Below are 22460 nucleotides of genomic sequence, written 5' to 3'. Positions count from 1 at the left end.
TTTTAAACAAAATGTAAAATGCATTTTGTACGCATAATATTGTTTTGGATTTTGTGCGCAGCAGTCGGTGAGCCATTCAATATATTTAATAAACAATATAGAGAGCTTGGAGGGGGCCTATTGGTTCAGTAGATTGATCCAATCCTCTTTCCTGCACCTTGTCCCTAGCCTATGTTCTACAGTACACATACAGGTATGGGATCCATTATCCAGAGGCCTGTTATCCAGAAAGTTCCAAATTACAGGAAGGCCATCTCCAATAGACTCCATCTTAATCAAATAATTCAAATTAAAAAAAAAAGATTTCCTTTTTCTTTGTGATAATAATAAAACAGTACCTTGTTTTTGATCCCAACTAAGATATCATCAATCTTTATTCTAAGCAAAATAATCTAAGCAAAATAATTGGCTTTATTTAATGTTTAGATGATTTTTTGGTAAGGGATGGTGATCCAAATTACGGAGAGACCCCTTATCGGGAAAACCCGGTCTGTACGTGTAATTGGGTAGAGCCCTACAGTAAAGAGAAACTATATGCACTTGTAACTCCCATTCCTCTACTTGCCTGTTAAGAGTCCATAAAATGTATATGAATCTGTAAAATAAGGTACTGTAGCTGGTTGAAGCAATTTATTTCCCTATAAATCTTACACTGTATGTAACTATAAATCCTTCTGGTAACTCTCTTTACCAGATGTACAGCAAAAAGGAGCTATTGTCCAGTTAGTAGAATATCTGTAACTGCATAATGTTTATTTAGTGATGAGAACACAAAAATATGCACATCAGAGCTCAAGAGCAAAACACATTTTTAACTTCTTAGCTGCAGTATAGTTTTTTTTCCCTACAATTCCAGAGTAATATAGAACACCAGTAAAATAACATGTACTGTATAGCAACCGGTGCGTGATTACCACTGTAGGTGCATATTAGTGTCTGGTTTAATATTTGGAACCCCCCTCTATTTATGCACAAATGGCTTTCATTTCAGCGACAGAAACTATATTACCCTGCAATTCACTATATGCATTTAGCTGCTTGTTTAAGTACAGCACATAAAGGGAGACATGGAAATACCAGCTCCTCAATGCAGGTCAATGTAGGTCAACTGCCTAGTGAGATGCAAGGGTTGTTGCTGTACCCCATTTAACATAACCTATCGTATTGAAAAAGATTATTCTCCCATGTGGCAGGCTGACAATCAATCCACTACTCATCACTGCAAAGGCTTTTATACATATTAAGCTTACACAAGATACTAATACAATTTCTTTGTTAAACCCAGAGCAGGCAAATTTATGTCTATCAGCAGCACTTAACCTTAACTTGATGAAGGGGCACCTACTGTGGTTGATGCCTATCAATGGGTCACTTCTTTATTGATTTTTCTTACCTCTCTCTGCACATCTGTGCAGCTCTTCCTGTCATTCTGAAAATCTTTATCGCCAGCTTGTTGTTTAAATTCCAGACCTAAAACATTGTGTTTAGACTAGCTAGGTATCATTCTGGAACTCTGTAAAATGCTGCATTGGAAAGCAATAGGGCTTTCATCCCTAACATATCATATATTGATCCATATAAAATAAAAACACTAGCTAATGCATCTAAAATAATTGAAATAATACAAACATTTTTCAATAACTTCATTCTTGTGCACATTTGTTTCAATTATGGGTGACTACTACAATAACGAGGAGGAGATTATATAGTAATAATGAGAGGGAAAAGGGGGAACATATAAGGATGCTGGGTTAGGGACAATAGTAAATGGCTGTTAAAGGCACAATTGCATAGTTGTAAAAAAAAATACAAACCAGTGTAAAGTCTGTGTAGAAGCTGGTCTTGAGTTTATGGTAGATATGTTGCAATTTATTAAGAGCTCAATTTGTAGAACTGACCTTTTCTTTCAGGATGATAAAGGGAAAAGGACATTAGGGTCATTTTGTGCCTGATGAGATTCTGAGGGTATGTAACCTTACAGCATTGGACCTTCTATCAAGGGGCCATAGTAGACCTGATTCTTCTTGTGGGGTGATCATAGGTCATCTCAAACCACAAGATTTTATTGATCCTAAGGGGCCAAACGTTGGCAGTGTCTCTCAGCAGGAAAACAAGTTACGTCCAATCAAATACTAGCAAAGGTAGTAAAAGCATACTGAAACATTGCAGAATTTATGCTTATTCGGCAATCACTTCCGAATTCAGCATTACCCAAACACAAAAGCTTTATAAAATAATTCATATTTGCATTTATATGAGTGCTAGCTCTGGCAGAAGTACTTTACTTTGGTTTCAGCAATACAGTGCACACTATAACTGTATGACTGTCATGGAGAAACAGAGTAGCTGTCACTCAGTAAGTATAAATGCAAGTATGATGTAAAGCAATAAGAAATGTCTTAATATTTTAATGTCCATTTTTCATTTGAATGAATGTATCATAATTTCAGCACACAGCACATATGTGTGATTGTGTCTCGGTGTGTAAAAAACCTCTTTAGAATTCAGGTGGTAAAGTTATTCTTCCATTCTTCCAGATATTAGAATTCAGTGTTGACCAGAATGGAAGTCCAGTTCCAAGCCTTATGTTTCTTTTCTTTTTTTTGAGTAACACTATTATTCTATAGACTTTTGGTGGTTGCAATATGACCTAAAAAAATTCTGTTGAGCTTGGACACTGTGATGATGATGCATATGGACCTTTCTAATCACTTTGGGAACCATGATTACCTGTGTACATTGCTAGCCTGGAGCCAGCTCTGGATATCAAACACAAAACTCATGACTGCTGCACCATACTGAAAGACAATCTTTTGAGCCTTTCCTTGATATTAGTAATAGTGTGTCTATCTACAGGATCTATCTATCTATCTATCTATCTATCTATCTATCATCTATCTATCTATCTATCTATCTATCTATCTATCATCATCTATCTATCTATCTATCTATCTATCTATCTATCTATCTATCTATCTATTTATATTGCTTTCTCTACTCAATCAAGAAGTCTGTATCGTTTTTTTACTGTGCAAAGTATTTCTAGATTCTAATCGGAGCAAGCTACAACAGACAGGGCAAAAGGTACGACCCTGACATTTAAGAGAGAGGAAGGAAAACAGTTAGGAAAGCTTTATTAAGTATCATTTAGTAACTCGGATCAATAGTCTGTATTGATCTGCGTTAATATATGCAATTTCTTAGAAACTATCTTCAAAAAGTACAAACATGATTATTTTTAATAAAATAAATGCATTATAACTGTAGCTTTTTACTATACAACACTGTAAATGAACATTTTTGCTTATTATATACAAGAGTCATTCTAAAAAGTCAATTTCAAATTACCTAATAACTGTAATTTATTTATGCATTGACAGCTAAGAAGGCCACTGAACAAGCAGAAGAAAACAAGCCAACCCTGATAAAGAAGAAAGTTAAGGAACTGAGAGTTCTTGACAGTAAAACTGCTCAGAATCTGTGTATGTATGCATCATATTTCTTTACTGTGCTAGGCAGCAGCACATTTGAAATTTATGCTATTTCTAGCTGATTCTTTCCTTTAGGAAAAAGTCTATAAATGGTCTGAGACCACAGTGGCCACGGCTTCCAGACATTTATTCTGAATACGTACAGTAGACCAGAAAGTCAAATATTCTTACTTCTGATTCGCTGTTTTATTCCAATAACAGAATCTACCTTTGCAAGTCTATGGTCTATAACCTTATTGTATGACGCATATTTAGGGCAAAATAATAGGAATTCTAGAGTAAATTTGAATGTATAGCACAAAAGGAACACAAAATGTACCAAAATATACAGTATGCACATCTAATATGAACAGTAACTGTAGTTGTTGGTATCTTCACCTGCATATGTGTGGTTTGGCTAATACAATAACCGAAATATGTACAGTAATCTACTTACAATCTCACATATGTAGTGATATATATTATTTCAGCATTTTAAATGTTTTCTGTAAGGTGATTTATTTTTTAATTATATCTGATGGCTACATACTATATCTATATACAGTTAAAACTTTTCTGCATAGATAAACTTTTGTACAATTCCCTGTTTTCTTGAATGATTTGATACTTTCATACAGAATCCTTCACCTGTGTGGTACAAGAAAGGGCTGAAAGGGTTTTTATAATTGATACCATTTACTTATTTTGCAGCAATCTTCTTGGGATCTTATCGCATGTCTTACGAGGAAATAAAGAGCATGATTTTAGAAGTAGATGAAGAGAAGCTGTCAGAATCTTTAATTCAAGTAGGTTTTCACTCAGTGCCTCTTGCTGCCGAAGTATAAATATTGCTATTTAATTTGAACACCGTGGAGATGGAATTGTACAGGTTGTGAAGTGCAGCTGAGTATACAGGAAGATAAACATATAGCCTAATGCAGATACAATATTCATAAAGGAAATTTGAGCAATTCTCAGACCTAATAAATATGATGAAGCCTGATACATATTGTATGACTATTACTCAGTATGTATACAGGTGTATATCATTTTCTTTGCACATCATGTTACCAAGGTTAACCATATTTTGCATGCTCGCTATCATTAGCCAGCTATATTCTCAGATTTCAGAAGTACAGAACGAATTCTATTTTTCACCAAAAGGGTTTAATGGATGAAAGGCATGTTGCCAGGAAGCCAAAAGACCCAAGGCACAAGACATTAAAAATTGCTGCATGCTGCAAACTGACAAGGGAATTCACTTTAGGGGCAGCTAGATTTACTTTGAGTGTAACCTGCCACAAATAATAAGTTCCCGGATACAAAGAAATATTTATTTTTAAAGAAGAACAAAAGTGTTAAAATAAATATTAGGTTCTGCTGGAAGAAGTAGATATGAGAGCCATATTTGATTTTAACCTGTCTACTTCCTCTCCTGTGGGCTTAGTAATACGCATCTGCTTCCTAGCAATGGCATGTTTATAAACACAGCGTTCAGGGGAGTGGACCTAAGTACCCAGGATGAAATGAATAAATAAATATTAGATTCTGCTGGAAGATGTAGATATGATTTTAACCTGTCTACTTCCTCTCCTGTGGACTATATATATGTATAAATATGGAATGTGTGATCACATTTATAAACATTACAGTATACCAATGTACCCAGGATGGAATATAAAGATAGTTGTCTACATGCAGCAACAATTAAAATAAAACTAAATGCATGGTAAACCAATAACATGTTTCAACACATGGAATGCTTGTCTACAAAAAATGGCTATTTTGCTATGTTGGGCACCTTCCATAGTGGCATTAGGTGGGCAAATGGTAACAGTTAGCCATGATCGCCACACTCCTGGGATTTTTGTCCAAGTAGCTAAGCACCCATGACTGGCTTGCGTGGCCCACATCAGCCCCCTCCCATGCAAGTATTCCTCTGCCAGCTATGACCAGATAATAATTTAAGTACAGGTATGGGACCCATTATCTGGAAACCGGTTATCCAGAAAGTTCCAAATTACAAAAAGGCCATCTCCCATAGACTTCATTTTAATAAAATAATTAACATTTTTAAAAATGATTTCCTTTTTCTCTGTAATAATAACAGTACCAATCCCAACAAAAATAAAATTAATCCTTGTTGGAATCAAAAAAATCCTATTTGGTTTAATTACCATTTAAATAATTTAGATAAAGATCCAAATTACAATTCCCTTCCTTATGCAGCATATTGTTAAGTGTTAAAGCATGATGGGAGCTGTAGTCCAGCAACCATAGAAACATTCTTTAACACTATTAAATGTTTTTTTTTTAAGTGTTTCAGGACCAGCATCCCACTTAATGCAATACAGGTATGGGATCCCTTATGCGGAAACTGTTATCCAAACTACGGAAAGGCCATCTCCCATAGACTCCATTATAAGCAAATAATTCTCATTTTTAACAATGATTTCCTTTTTCTCTGTAATAATAAAACAGTACCTTGTACTTGATCCCAGGTAGGATATAATTAACCCTTATTAAAAACACCCCTATTGGGTTTATTTAATGTTTAAATTATTTTTTAGCAGACTTAAGTTATGGAGATCCGAATTACGGAAAAAACCCTTATCCGGAAAACACCAGGTTCTGAGCATTCTGGATAACAGGTCCCATACCTGTACTATTTTCAAGTGAGAATCCTGCTGTTTCATTCTTTGTACTTCAAAAGGAGAGGCACAGGCTGGCTTGCGTCTGTTTCAGTGCAACCCTGTACTTGGGTCTATGTGATATCTAAGGACACAGAAGGCGAGATACATTTGGGTTAAAAAAAAGATTAAAAAATAAAGGGAGTAATGACTTTATTTTAATTTGTCAAAAGCAAATGAAGTGTCAGGTATTGTACATAGAAGAATTTGTATCTTTACTGGTCTGTAGCAATCAATGTCACTCAGATGAAATACAATTGAAGCAGGTACATGAAGGTAAATAAACTGTCAGATTGATGAAGGTTGAATATATTTTTCTGATAAAAACACAACAAAAATGAATAAACAGTCCTTTCTCTTCTTCACATGGCATATAGGAAGTGCAGTTTAGCAAAAACTATGGTGAACTATCTATGTGCTGAGGGTGTTTTTTCGGGTCTATTGAGTATCAACCTGCCTTGGGTGGCAGAGCATAGCTGCATCAGTTCTCACTCCCCACCCTCTAATGTAAAATGTACTTTATATAGCAAAATATGTACCCCCTATTGTAAAATATAAGGATATTATAAATCACAGAGGAATTCTATGACCAAATAAGGAAACAAGACCTAAGGCCAATTGGTTTTATACAGGTCGAGGAACTCTGAGTTGGGTGTACAGGGGGTACATTATTTGTTGCACTCCACAAGTTTCAGCAAGTCATGTGCCACAAGTTACATCACTAAGCAGCGATTATAACTGATGAAATTGCTAAGCAGTGTTTATAAGGATATAAATGAAAGAATATTCTTGTGTAATATATTATGCTTTTATACTAATATAGACCGAATTCCTCATAAAATAAGAAGTATAATACATCTTAAACTTATTAATAACCCTAAAGAGACAAGGAGTGGTGTGTGTGTGGAAGGAGTGCCAAAAGATAGCTTTGTTTGATACAGGGAACCTGTAGTAAATGGAAAAGCACAAAAGAGAAAAAGTGTAATACAGCCAGGGTGCATAATTTTAATGGTATGTAAAAAAATACAGCCATATATGTAATAAAATACCATTTATTTCTAAAACTCTCTTATGATTTTACATGTACAGCTTGGGAAAAAATTATTTTTTTTGAGCAGCTTTTTACACAACTCTCCATGTCTAACGTGTTCCAGGCTTGAAGTGGTGTTACACATTGTTGTGAATTTCATTGTATAACCCCCTACTCCCATAAATAGCACAATTATCTGTAATGGATGCTTTCCGCTATAATGGTGCATGGTGTTTATTCACCTGTTAGGAAAACAGTACAGCTTAACAAATATGCTATTTAAGATACATTACCTTTCACACCATTTTTCTGGCATAAATCATTATATACACCTTTATAAATATGGCTGTAATTGTAATTACAATAGTGTGATGGATGCTGTACAGTATGAACAAAGGAGAGCGAGATAAGAAAAAAAAAAAACAGCAGCAACTGTTTTCCCAGGTGTCCTATCACATTTTGACACCCATAGAAACTATCTGTAGGTACAGTATATGTTATTGGAATGACTGGAGTGACATAATTAGGATTTTACAGCCCATGCTGGAAAGCAGAAGTGATAGCTAAGAAGTTACAGTATGCAGAGCTGGTGTCTACTCTTTAGAAAGTAAATGTAGCTCTCCATTAGCAGTGTGAGCTACTACAGTAATTAACCAACCAACAAAGATTTAGCTGCCACCTTAAAATAAATTCAAAGGCCCAAGCTTAGTTAAGAACAGTGATATAAATCTGATGCGTTGCCCTAATCCTTAGCAACCAGTAGCAATTAGCACTGTTGGATCTAGTTCAGGTAAAATATGAAGAGGAAATGTCTGCTTAGCTGCTGTAAACACTGGACATTTTTTATGTTTCTTTTTAGTTCAAGTGTCAATGGCCATCTTTTTCACTCCAAATGCATTCAAGTCAATAGGCATTCTTTTGTCTCTGCTACATTTTTGTCACAGTGAGTTTTTTGTCGCAGTTTCGCGAAAACATTAGCCAAAGGTGAAATGTGAAATTTCAATGTAAATCAATGCCTGCCGAAAACATTCACTCATCACTATTTCTAGGGAAATTTTAGAAGCTTATTTAACAAATGGTGAACTCTAACTTTTACTCATTGTTAAACACTCTAAATATCCCATATATATGAATAAAAAGGGGGTGATTATTTTGTGGGGAGCTTTAATTTTAAAAAATCTGCCCCCTAACATGTGCCCCTCAACACAAATGAAGATATTAATGCACTGTACATAGCTGAGATCACATAGTCATTGGTTTTCTCTGCACCTACAGTATTTTGCCAACACTTTGGAGATTCTTAGTGAAGTAATGGATGCCCTATTAAAGGCTTTGCCTTGCTATTGCTTGGAGGTTGCCACTAGCCTTTTTCACAATTAGGAATCACAACACTGACTGGAAGATATTCTATGTAATTTAAAGAAAAACTACATTATACCACAGAATTTAAAGCAAAAACTGTCCAATTTTTAATGCAAGCTTTTGGTCATTCATCACCAAGTACATGTCTTCAAAGCTAAGTTTGTTAGGGCTAATATAAATTTTACTAATGTAGGTGCTAAATTGTATGTGTGGTTGTCAACAGCAACCAATGAGCATTAGTTCTGATTTGTCTGCTACAGGTTGGAAAATGAAAGCTATAATCTGTTTCAATGCTATTGGCAACTGCCCATGTGCAATGTGTTACCTATGTTAAGAAATGAGTCCTACAGAGTCCATGCCAGAGTAAGAGATGCTTGTGGGGGCCAATGAGATGGACTATAAAATATCATGGGATTGGTCTCTGTAATGTCATGTATATATTGCATCTCTTTGTCATTGCTGAACATATTTTACTTACTGCACTGGTTTTGTATATATTGAGGCTGTGGCTTTCTATAGTTTTGTACAGATTTCTGTGGTTTTCTACAGATGTGCAGTAGCATATAAGAATATGACTTATGTGTAAGGACTGAATTATTTTCTAAGTCTAGTGTTTATGTGTATTATGTTCTTTGTTTTGCACTAAGCTTATTGCAAACTCTGTATTTATAAAGCGCTAAGCTCACACTGTGAAAGGGACTGAGACCTAACAAACTAAATGATGGCTACTACATGTGGGTTTTGGGCTGTCCATTTACAAAACAGTGTTATCTTCAACAACCTTTAGTCCTTAGACATGCCCTAGCCCCCTCCTTAATCTCACATAAGCAGGTCATACACACACCGATAGTATCGTAAAAAAAACCTTGTTTTGTATGATATTTGGTGTGTGTATGGCGGATCAACCAGAGAACCAATATCACAATTACTGGTCCTGGTAATGATATTGGTCGGCTGAATTGGCAGATGGAGGTAGAATTCCTATTGTTTCTATCTCCATATCTTTATCTTTATATAATTCAGCCTTGAAGTTAGTGGGGGAAACAAATGATCATTCCTACTTCAGATGGTCGCAGAAAATATCGTAATTGCTATGTGTATGGCACTGGTCTTTTAATCACAGGAACTGGGGTGAGGACCCTTTATGCTTCTCTTTCCTACAATTTATCTACACAATTCCTTGTTCCTACTTAGATTAAACTTCGATTCATTATGCCTAAGAACAGGAGTTACTGCAAAGGAAGAAATGAGAAATATGACTGCTTGCAAGTTCTGTTTAGGGAAAAGTTTTTATGGGAAACTAATTCTTTCTTATCCTGCCGCATTTAAGATATTCAACTTTTTTATTATTAATGGAAAAAGCCAGCATGTACCTCTCATCCAGGCAGTGTGATTAAATGCTTAATCTTAACATTTAATCATGCTTTTAAGAGCATTCAAAAAAAAAGTTATAAAAAAGAAAGAAAAAAAGCAATTATGAAATGCATGGATTTGCTTCTTTCTCATGCTTTTTTGGCATCTATATGCTGTATTTGTATAAATATCTTAGAATAGGGCCTACACAGAATTTCTGTATTGCAACTTGCTCAATGATATGTTTAGCATTAGTTGTTGGAGCTTGTTTGCGTTTGTCTGTGCCCTAAAAATGATTCCTCAGGATTGTTTGGTATTTATGGCATGTTCCCTGCATGCACAATATACAGGTATGGGACCTTTTATCCAGAATGCTTGGGGCCTGAGGATTTCTATATAAACTGTCTCTCTGTAATGTAGATCTCCATACTTTCAGTACATTAAAAATAACTGATAACAATAACATTGCATAAACCCAATAGAATTGTTTACCATCAATAGCTTAGTTTGGATCAAGTACAAGTTACTGTATTAATATTACAGAGAAAAAGGAAATCATTTTTATAAATTAGAATTATTTGATTAGAATGGAGTCTATAGGAGACAGCCTTCCCATAATCCGTAGCTTTTTGTATAACAAGTTTTGAGATAACGGATGCCATACAACTACAATACATTAGGGGATGTGAGGGGTAACATACTGTATGTGGCCTGTTTGTTGAGTTTCTTCCCAAACCCTAAAATGGAGCCATGGTTAGATGCAGCAAAGATTAAATGTGCAATTTGTTTTTAATATCAATATATATATATATTGAGATGAACAGTTTTTGTGGCACACATCGATAACTGACATGGGATATATTTTGAATAATCGATAGTATAAAACTTTAAAGGACAGCTAAGTTGCAATAAAAGATGCCCCTTATGCACAGATATATCTAATGTATAAGAACAGCAGTCCTATGGTGTGACTGAAAATCAGTGCCTCTAAAATTGTCCCCTCTATTGCCTTTTTTTCCTGTTATTCATCCTTTTTTCCTGGCATTGTTCTTATTAATAACAGTAATACCCTGAGCCCCTATTACAGAGAAGGGCTGATTGCACAGATATCACAATCTCTCTGACTAACTGGGAAGGGCACCTCCTACACTTCTTTCATAATTCACCTCTAGACTAAATTATCTTGTTGTAAAATGTTGATGTTAAAATATTAACACAAGGGAAATTGTTGTTGAGCAGTACTGCAACATAACTTTTTTTTACATTTTCACTTTGTATTTATCAGTAAAATAAGGCTTTCGTTGCATTTATGGGTGTAGTGAAAGGACTTTTTTGGTCCATTTTTTTAATCCATGCCTGCCAAAAAATTGTGTTTATCAGTAGCAATGTTCTAATACATTGCGCTGATGTCCAACAAGTTGAAAATAGGTTGTCTGCAAGTTTAGATTTATGACTGAATTCCTACCAAACCAGCAGTGTTGGATGCATAGTTGGCCACAGGATAAGCTGCATGTCTCCTCCTATGATTCCATGAGTTACATAAAACCTCTTGTCTTTTTTATTGAATGCTATGTGCGTAGCGTGGGACATGTTAATTCGTTATAAGAAGGCTGAGTTTATTGCATAGTGGAAGGGCTATTTAGCCCCTTTTGATTTTTGCTATCTCTAATTGTTAGACCTAATCTTATTCATGATATAGGGCTGTCCATCCATGCGTTGCCAAAGCCCTCCTATCATACAGTGCAATAGTCCACAGAGTGATTAATCTATATGTTTGACCTCCATGCAGAAAGAAAACATGCAGGATTACCCTGGCTTACTTATTATGGCTAAGGCTGCTTTAATAAAAGGGCAAAGTGGACTATTGCCCAGGACACACTGCAATTCTGACTGCACTTGCACTCATTTTAGCTATCAACTCCATGAATCCAATTCCTTTCATGTCACTAGCGCCCACCAAGGCCCCGCCAACATGCACAATGCAACACCCCATACACCCCTTAAAGAGGCTATGCTACCATATAGTTATACATTTACATAGCTGGTGAGGTTTATCTGGTGTCCCCAATCTATTAACATTTTAACAATAGGCACTGCATTCCCTGTATGTTCCACATACTGGAACATGGTGTTTTCACAACTAAAAGCACCCTTATTCATCTTAGCACCACTAAAACAATAACTTTGCTTAATAGAAGATCACATATATCAGGATATTCTGGGGCTTATTTACTAACACTGAGCAAATTTGCAGCTTGGGGAGGAACCCATGGCAACCAATCTGCAAGTGGTTTTGTTTTGCAAGCTGCAAGTTAAATAATGGCCCGGGTGTACATTTGCACATTGAACCCCAAAGGTGAAAACTCATCTTGTTACTTAAGCAGGTTATATGCACCTCAGAACCCTTTATCCCTAACATAAAGCCTGCCCAAGGTCACCATTTGCATTTTAGGTCTTTATTGTCTGTTTACGTGTGTGCTTCTTTCCTCTGACCTTGATTTTCTCTCAGTGTGCTAGGTCTGCAATAAAAACATTTTTAGATCGACACACAGCATGGTTTGGATTCACTTTGTGTACAGATGTTTATGGGATGTATCAACTTAATTGGTGAATATCTGCCAAAGAAATTGCTGACATTCAATCAGCAGGGCCTGCCAACTCTAATGTGGCAAACAAGTGCTATGTATCAATTGAAGCACTTTTTAACACAGTAGGCAGAACTGTAATTTATTCTGTAAATTGGTGCTTGTTTTTTTTCCCTTCACATTCTGGTTACTGACCTACATACAAATGTCCTGGCTATAAAAGAAGATATATATATATATATATATATATATTTATATATATATATATATATATATATATATATATATATATATATATATATATATATATATATGTAGAAAACTAAAAAGAAACTAATATGTGTAATTTGTAAAAAGACATGATAGATTTGATTATCCTAATTATCTTTCCGGGAGGTTTTTAACATTTATTTAAACCTAGCCTAGTGCCTTTTATTACATTACCCCAATAATGTATTAAACTAGATCTGTACCTGAATATACAGGTATATGCTCTGTAAACTCTTATTCTGCCCTATCTCTTGACCTCTTAGGTGTTTACCTGTTAATAAAGATAAATGTCTATCAAGTTCAACCTTGCTTATAACAAACAAACCCCAGGCCTTTCCAATTAATCAGTGGGGAGGAAAAAGCCTTGACTCCAAAAAATGGCAAATCATATTTTTCCTGGATCAATTTATTCCTGTAATTATACTAATGTGTGTAACTCTATACTCTATACTCTGTGGGCTATAGAAAAATGGCCAATTTGTAAGTATTGACTGATTCTGCCATCTTTATCTCCCTGAGTAGTGAAATCTTCATTATTTACCACCTTTATATTGAATGAGCTTTGCCTGCATTGTAGACTTTACGCTATTGTATTACTATTAAAGGCCAACAGAAGAGTCTTTTAATACACTATATTAAGAGCTAAGGCAGTGATAATAATTTTGTACAAATCATTTTATAGAAGGCATATAATTATCCCTTCCAGCTTTGTATGTTGTTTATTTTAGCAGCCTTGTGCAATGAGCCAGTTGATTCATCATACACACCTTAGCTCAACCCCTGGTGGCAGATACCATCTGGTTAGGGTAACAAGGGGCAGGGACTGCATATGAATTTTATTCATGTAAAGAAGTGTTCCCCAACCAGTGGCTCATCAGCAACATGTTGCTCCCGAAGCCCCTGGAATGTCGCTCCCAGTGGCCCCGAAGCAGGTGCCCATTTTTTAATTCCTGGCTTGGGGGCAAGTTTTGGTTGTATAAAAACCAAGTATAATGCCAAAGAGAGACTTCTATAGGCTGCCAGTCCACATAGGGGCTATTAAGTAGCCAATTATAGCTCTTATTTGCACCCCCAGGAACCTTTTTCATGCTTGTGTTGCTCCCCAACACTTTTTCCATTTGAATGTTGCTCACTGGTATAAAAGGTTGGGGATCCCTTATGTAAAGTAATAAAACAATACATTATATATATGCGTTGCCTGTTTCAACACATTTACAGCATACTCTGTCAGCACCCATGCTTTAGACACACACACATGCAATTTAGGTCTATTGAGTGCAGGAAACAGAACTGCAAAATGTAGATGGTGATGCCATGTGCATATATTTACTAGAAGGTCCCTAAATGTTCCCATCCAGTAAAGGTATCCCTATCTTCACCTACCTACATTTTGTGACACTACATCATCTAACAAAGGTGCTAAATTGCACCACTTACAGCTAGCATTATGTGTTCTGTTCTATGACTTGATGCATCTGGTGAAAAAAAATGTTCACTACACTCTAGTGATGTGCAGGTTGACCCACAGCCCATGGGAAGCGTAGGTTTGCCCTAAGGTCAGGCGGGCTGAAATTTGGGTGACCATTGCGGGTTCACTTTGAATGTGTCTCAGACTGGGGAAGTACACTCTTCCTCTGCTCCAGAAGTTTCCATCTCTTGGAACCTAAGGAGCATGCAGAAGGAGCGTACAGAGTGGAAAGATGTAGGTACAGGTTGGTTGCGGGTCCTACAATGGCAGCATTTGCGTGCTAGGGTAGGTGCAGGTTAAGGTTTTAAGGGTTAGGCAGGGTGCATGTTGAATTTTTCCTGATGTGCACATTACTACTACACTCCATTGTTTTCAAGAAGGTATGAGTAGTTATGCCAGATGCATTCATTAACCTTCAATAGGAACATTTGTCACAATACTACTATTTGGTTGAGAGGAAAAAAATGCATAAAACTGTGTTTTCAGTGACAGGCACAAGAGATAAAAGCACACTGCATACCATTGCCTTGATCCTAGTAGACTTTTAAATCCAGTATCAGATGATTACTGTTTCTCAATCTACAAGTCACACTAGTGATTCAGTATCAAGAAATAACATTTGCTATGTTTGATTCTCTGTCTGTGCTCATAGCACAATTTCACCGAAATGACATTCAGCGCTGTGCTCACCTGAGACGGCTGTAGATACAAGCAGAGCTGCTGTTCCAGATTTTTACCAGAGGGAGTCACTTTTGTCCACCTCTTCTCCATCGGAGCGGCATACTAAAAATATTCAGATTAGTCACTCCATTAATAAAATGAATATTTAATGTTGATATACAGAGGACATGTTTTCTCTGGTCTGAAAAAGACATTTTCAACAAAAAATAAATTGTATTTGGAATGAAACAGCGAGTCAGTAAATTATTTGGTATTTAAAGATTAACACAGTATTGTTGTGGTTTTGTCTAGCGATCAATAAAATCAATTTCTATTCTGTTTGCAGAATAATAGTGAAATCTCTGATTAAATGCCAGTGATGCAATCCTACAGATTCGTATCTTAAAAATACATTCTTGCTTCTGTAAATGGCATCAAATGAAAAACAAAATAACGGATAAAAAGCATCTTTCATTCCCCAGTCACTGTATAGACCGGCGGCTCTGCTTGGCATGGGCAGTGGGGTTTGTGTACTACATGCCCTGATGCATTTAGGGCAGGGCCTCAGTGGGGCTCCCTTGGTAGGAATAGCGTGGATAAGAGTACAAATGACTTGTTCCTGCTAATAGTTTTCTTATCAAGAATCAACCCTCCTGATATTTTTTAATACTGCTATTTGCAGTTACTCCAAACTGATTTGGCTTTACAGGATCACCTGATCCCCATTTATTGTCCATGATATGTTTGTGGTAAGAACTGAGCAAACTGTGTAACAAAAATGACGGATCATCTCTGACAGGTACCAAGAGCTTTTGTTTGGGCCCTTCACGCATCTTTTGCCTGCCCAGACTATGGATTGTCTGTCATTCTTTTATATGCACTCTCCTTTTTTTTCTCTTTATACCCCCAGTGATGGCCTCTAGTTTGGCCTATAATAAGAGGATTATTTCACAAGGGTTTAACTGGTAGAAATACCTTGGGAGGAGACACCAAGGTTTATGGATGGAAGGTAAAGCTGCAGATTTACCTTTCCTTATCTCTCCTAAAGCCCACATTTCAACCACTTTCTAAATATATAAGGCAGAATGTACAATCTCAGATAGGAAACCCTTTAGTTGAATCAAGGAATGCCACCTTAATAGGAATTCTGTATCACAGTGCATGTATAAAAGTTATACAAATACAAAGGTATAGAACAAATTATAATAAGGTCTGTAGGAAAAAAAGACCAAAATGTCATTAGGAAAAGGAAGAATCTACAATCAGGGTTAGAAGCAAGAAAATGCACTCCAAGAAAGGAATATAATTATTTGTTTTCTTCTTATATTCCAATTACAAAAACAAAAGTAAACTGTTTTTTCTTTAGGAACTTTCCTTGCTTTTCACAATAGTTAGAATACAATATTTTAGAATTCCCTTACAAAACCATTTATAATACAGTCATATATCTCTGTGTAATATCTCTGTGTATCTATCTTGCTGGAAGCAGTAGGTTATTGGTGGAGGTAGTGAACAACATCTATTTATCTTTGTAGAGTTCCATGATGTGTGAGCAAAACTGAGGGCTGCATGCAACACTTCTATGACCTTGGCAAAGGCAACCTGCCAAAATATTGGGTGCTTCTCTCTTACCATCTGCCTTCTTGTCTGTTTATTTTTCAAATACTAGCCCATTCTAATGTTGCAGCTTTTATTAATTTTGTTCTGCTATTACTGAATGGGATACAGCTTGTCTTTTTTATATGGCAAATCTTTGTTGCTTTGGGGCACTAATAAATCGCAGCTGTTGTACATACCAGTACTGACACACATTTGTGTGTGCAGCGAGCCTCATATTTCTGGCCTTGTCTGGTTGCTCCTGTATAGATGGCATAATGCCGTGGAACATGTTGCTACTCTATAAACAAAGGATCATAATAACTGAGCCACAGGCTACTCCATTCCATTTTGCTATATACTGCATGGAACATGTCTTTGGAACTTAATGTACAGCGCTGATTTCCAATAGGTTTGTGAAATGGCTAAAAAGTGAAAAGATTGTTTCCTAGCAACTCATTAAAGAGAAGCATACAGAAAAAGAATGTCAGTCTGATGGCCAGAATAAAGTAGCACAGTTTGTAGGGGGAGGCAAAGATACCAATAAAGCAGTTACTTTGGGCTAAAATAGCTTGTGATTCAGGATCTTATCTGCCCTTTTTATTATGTTTTAGTCTTGGATAAAAGCTAAGCTTTACTTTTGGGTCTCTGGGCTCAAACCATATATTTTGTTTATAATACAGCATTGTACGTGGATCACCATTTTTTAGCCTATAACTTGACAATTCAGGTGAAACCTGTAACTTCAACTTATTATACAATTATTGTTCCCTTGTGATATAAACCTCTGAAAACCCTATAGATGTACTTTCACTATAACTATGGATCACAAACCATATAAGATTCTGTGTTTATGTTAAAGCAATTAGAAACCAATTTCTTAACCAAAATCAAAGATATAAAGAAGCAACTGCCTTATACTATCTGATCTTTAACAGTCCTCTGCAAACAATTCAATAAGAAATCTCCAGCACTTTTAGTTAGAAGAGAGCATTGGGGATATATACAGTGCAATATTTCTTGTTAATTGTACATTCTCTACTTGGAGTAAGGTTCTTAGGGGGGTCACTCAGGGTTCTGTATCAGTGTTTGCAGATGTAAGGTCATGCACCTGAAATGTACCTGCACTAGGCAAATTCATAATGAAAATGGACCTTGGAGTCCTTGTAGATAATAAACTTGGCCGTACAAAGCAATGCCAGGCAGCAGCTGCAAGGGCAAACAAGGGTTTAAGCTGTATTAAAAGGAGCATAGAATCACAGGAGGAGGGGGTTATTCTTCCAATTTACAGAGTGCAGGTAATGCCCCCTTCTGATATTGTTGAATTAAAGAGGGTCCAGAGAAGGGCAACTAAGCTGGTAAAGAGTATGGAAAGTCACAGTTATAAGAAAAAGTGGCCAAGTTGGGGTTGTTTAAGCTGGAGAAGAGGCACTTAAGGAGGATATAACTATCTATATACAGTATATATATATATATATATATATATATATATATATAGGGATCATATAATAATCTCTCTAATGCTTTATTTACCAGTAGGTCCTTTTAGCAGACATAAAGGGCACCCATTCCGATTAGAAGAAGGAGGTTTTGTCTAAATATTTGGAAATGTTTTTTTACAATAAGAGCCGTGACGTTGTGGATTCTCTCCCTGAATCAGTCGTACTGGCAGATACAATAGATAGCTTTAAGAAGGGTTTGGGTGGCTTTTTAGCAAGTGAGGAAATATAGGGTTATGGAAGATAGCTCTTCAAGTTGATCCAGGACCTGGTCTTATTGCCATCTTGGAGTCTTTTTCCCCCCTCTGTGACAAATTAGAGAGGTTCAGAGAGGTTTTTTGCCTTCCTCTGGATCAATTAGCAGTTAAGCAGGTTATATATAGACATAAAAAGTTAAACTTGATCAACGAGTGTCTTTTTTCAACCTAACTTACTATGTTTCAGAAAACATAAAATAAATTAGGGGGGAAAAGAAAGTGTCATACCAGTGTTCCACACAGAGACAGATCTGAAAGGAGATGTTAAAAGAGAATGATATCTCTCTAATTGGTGCAGGTGGATATTTAGGGTTTTAGCATATATAAATCCTATCCCAATCTGAAAATGTTGTAAAGTATGCAAGGAACTAAAGAGATTTACAGTGTTTCAGATCAGATGTTTGTTCTTTGTTACCTGACCATTAAATCCAAGCTGCTGTTAGGATTAGTATGTGTGCAAGACCCATAGGGGCTGATTTACTTACCCACGAACGGGTCGAATGGAGTCCGATTGCGTTTTTTTCGTAATGATCGGTACTTTGCGATTTTTTCGTATGTTTTGCGATTTTTTCGGATTCTTTACGAATTTTTCGGATCCAATACGATTTTTGCGTAAAAACGCGAGTTTTCCTATCCATTACGAAAGTTGCGTAAAAAGTTGCGCATTTTGCGTAGCGTTAAAACTTACGCGAAAAATGCGCAACTTTTCGCGTAAGTTTTAACGCTACGCAAAATGCGCAACTTTTTACGCAACTTTCGTAATGGATACGAAAAACTCGCGTTTTTACGCAAAAATCGTATTGGATCCGAAAAATTCGTACAGAATCTGAAAAAATCGCAAAACATACGAAAAAGTCGCAAAATATTCGTTTTCAAGTCGGAACTTTTCCAATTCGGGTCGGATTCGTGGGTTAGTAAATCAGCCCCATATATTGCCGCAAATACTATGGCTGATTAGGCACCTGTTTTTCTGGTTCTTCCTCTTTCAGTTTCTTTTCTTCTTCCTAAATCGGCCTATTTTATTGTTCCGCTTTTTGTATTATGTAATTGCGGAAAAATGTTGAAAACCAAATAATAAAAAAGTGCAAAAACAGAGCTATGTATAAAATTGAAATCAAGCTGAAAAGTTTTATATTCAGGGATCCTTATGATGAGCAGACACAATGGCATAACGGCAGACGTAGAGTGCAGTGCAATATTCACTCTCTCATCCATGCAGAGCCGTGAACCTGTGCGTAGCCACAAAGCTAAGAAAGAGGCTTTCAGCTGGGGACAGGCAGAAGTGTTTCTTGCTGCTTTCTGCCAGCATGAGAAACTTGTTTCTCCTTTGGTTTTTAATAACTACAGACATCCATGAAGTCTGAAACAAGAAGCAAAATAACTTAAAAGCCTTCCTTCAGCATGACAACCATCGTAAGCAGCACAACCAGGCCTGGTTGATATTGAAACTATATCTGGAACATATAATATAGCCTATGTTGTAAACTAACAAACGCAAACAAGGTATAGATTGTAGCAAATGAGGTTACAGCATTTCTAGATCTGGACAAACTGTGTGCCTTTTATGTCATTTCCACCTCCCCATTGTTCCTGATGTTATAGAACCTGTCCATTGGAGCACAGTTATATGATATAATATAATTACCATTTCAGCGAGCTCAATTCTTCATAGAGGACAGATATCCAAGAGGTAGTGAATAGCAACATAGAGATAAACCTTCCCACTAAGAGTAGAAGTCTGTATAATTTACTGGAACATTAGGGCAATATTAATTGATGTCATACCATGACAATCATGGAAAACAAGTAACATAGAAAAAACATGACTGCATGAGTTAAATAACATGAATAACCATGAATGAATGCTGGCATAAATGATATATAGAGCAATATCTCTAAGATGCTGGCAGCTATATTGGTGATTGAATATTGAAGTAAGGTAGCCAAGAGTGGTCAATATGGTATCGAAAAGGGGATTTGTGTAGGTGTAACAAATGGGCGGTAGAAGAGTAATGAAAATGGCAAAGTTGATAAGCTTATTAGAGATGTAGTGAACTGTTCGCCGGCGAACAAATTCGCGCGAACATCGGGTGTTCGCGAACGCGTATGTTCGCGAACTTTCAGCGTATGTTCGCAGTTTGGGTTCGCGCCGCGTTTTCCGCTGCATTTTTTATCGTCGCAAAAGTATTGTACAATACGCCGCACAAGTCACACATGGCGTTTTTCCGCAAATCCAGTTTTCATGGTGTTTAGCGCGACATAGCAAAAAAGCCGCGTATTTTCGCTAGAATAGCTTGCGTTTTTTGCGCAACTCTGTGCCAACAAAGTATTTTTCAGAGAAGTTTTTGCCTTTGATCCCCCTCCTGCATGCCACTGTCCAGGTCGTGGCACCCTTTAAACAACTTTAAAATCAGTTTTCTGGCCAGAAATGGCTTTTCTAGTTTTTAATGTTCACCTTCCCATTGAAGTCTATGGGGTTCGCAAAGTTCGCAAATATTCGCGGGTTTTGGCTTAAGTTCGCGAACATGTTCGTGAACTTTTTTTTTAGGTTCGCTACATCCCTAAAGCTTATGCTGGAGATCTGACATCGAAGCTGAGAGAAAGTAGGCTAAATAGGGTGAAGTGAGGTGTCCTATCACTATATCCAGCCATTCAGAATAAGGCTGAGATAGAATGCAGTCTAGGACTCATTAAACCTGTGCCACTAGTAGTACTGGTATGGGACCTGCAGAATTTGTGGAATTTTCCAAATAAGGGTTTTTTTCCCGTTTATCACCTTACCTTAAGGGAGTGGTTCACCTTTAATTTAACTTTTTGTATGTTATAGAATGACCAGTTCTAAGCAACTGGTCTTCATTATTTATTTTTTTATCTTTTTTGAGCTATTTGCCTTCTTCTTCGAACTCTTTGTAGCTTTCAAATTGGGGTCACTGACCCCAGCAGCTAAAAACTATTACTCTGTGAGGCTACTGTTTTAATGTTATTGTTACTTTTTATAACTTTTTTTTTTCTATTCAGTCACTCTTCTATTCATATATCAGTATCTCATTTAAACCACTTCCTGACTGCTAAGGCAATTCGGACCCTAGCAACCAAATAACGGTTATAACTCAAAATTGGAGAGTTGCTGAATAATTACTGAAATAATTTAAAAACTACAAATAATAAAAAATGAAGATTAACTGCAAATTGTATCAGAATATTACTCTCTATATCATAATAAAAATGAACTCAAATGTGAACAACCCCTTTTATTCTGCTAAACAATAATTTGTGAACTTGTTTTGCCTCCAATAAGAATTAATTATATCTAACTTGGGATCCGGTACAAGGCACTGTTTTAAAAATACAGAGAAAGGGAAGAGTCCCTTAGACCGATTTGGCAGCTTATCGGCCCATGTAGGGGCAGCAACGATGGGCCTGCCCGACCGATATCTGGGCTGAAACTGACCAGATATCGATCAGGCAGGTTAAAAGATTTAGTAGGATCGGGGACCACATCAGCGCGATGATACTGTCACCGAACTGACTGCGCCCATTGGCGTTGTTATAATTGGATTGTTTGGCCCCAGGGCCAACTAGCCTAAATTTACCCAATATCGCCCACCCGCAGGTGGGGATATTGGGAGAGGATCCGCTCACTTTGCGATCTCGCCATTGAGCAGATCTTAACGTGTATGGCCACCTTTACTCTCATACAGATCAATCAATGAGCTTCTAACTGAATAGGGTCATACCCACAAAATCTGTCTTTTGGAAATATTTGAGGTTTTTTTTATACAAATATTAACCATCTTTTGGTAAACATACACATGCAAAGTATTGTCCAGCAAGAAATGTTAGTACAAGTACTGAATCATCTTCAAGGAAAACAATAGCCCCAGAATGAATACTTAATCAACAGATAGTTTATATTATGTTACGTGAACTATTAAAGAACCTGGAATAAACATATCAGTAAATATTTCCCTTTTACATCCTTTCCCTGGTCCACCATTTAGTGATGGGCTGTGTGCCCCCGAAGCGATCATATTACCAGAAATAATGCAGCTGTTACTGTAACAGGAAGTGGTCAGGAAGCAAAAGGCAGAACTCTGTCCATTCATTGGCTGGTGGGACCTAACATGTATGTGTGCCTTTGCTTGTTTGTGCGCGCTGTGAATCCTATGATCCCAGGCAATTTTCTATTTAAGAGTACCCAATAGCAGTTTTATGAAAAT

At 36.6% G+C, this 22460-nt stretch overlaps 1 protein-coding gene across 2 annotated transcripts in view; it reads left to right on the top strand.

Annotated features, from left to right (window-relative positions):
• diaph2 (diaphanous related formin 2) overlaps positions 1–22460 on the top strand; it is a 760530-nt gene that overhangs the window by 336707 nt on the left and 401363 nt on the right. For both annotated transcript variants that reach the window (XM_031890756.1, XM_031890755.1), the window contains 2 exons: positions 3381–3482; positions 4182–4276. In XM_031890756.1, coding sequence (XP_031746616.1) covers positions 3381–3482; positions 4182–4276 — 197 coding nt within the window. The remainder of the gene's footprint in view (positions 1–3380; positions 3483–4181; positions 4277–22460) is intronic.

The sequence above is a fragment of the Xenopus tropicalis genome, chromosome 8, assembly GCF_000004195.4.
Source record: "Xenopus tropicalis strain Nigerian chromosome 8, UCB_Xtro_10.0, whole genome shotgun sequence".
In the NCBI taxonomy this organism is placed as follows: Eukaryota; Metazoa; Chordata; class Amphibia; order Anura; family Pipidae; genus Xenopus; species Xenopus tropicalis.
Note: the sequence above shows the minus strand (reverse complement) of the source record. Positions and strands in the feature narration are given on the sequence as shown.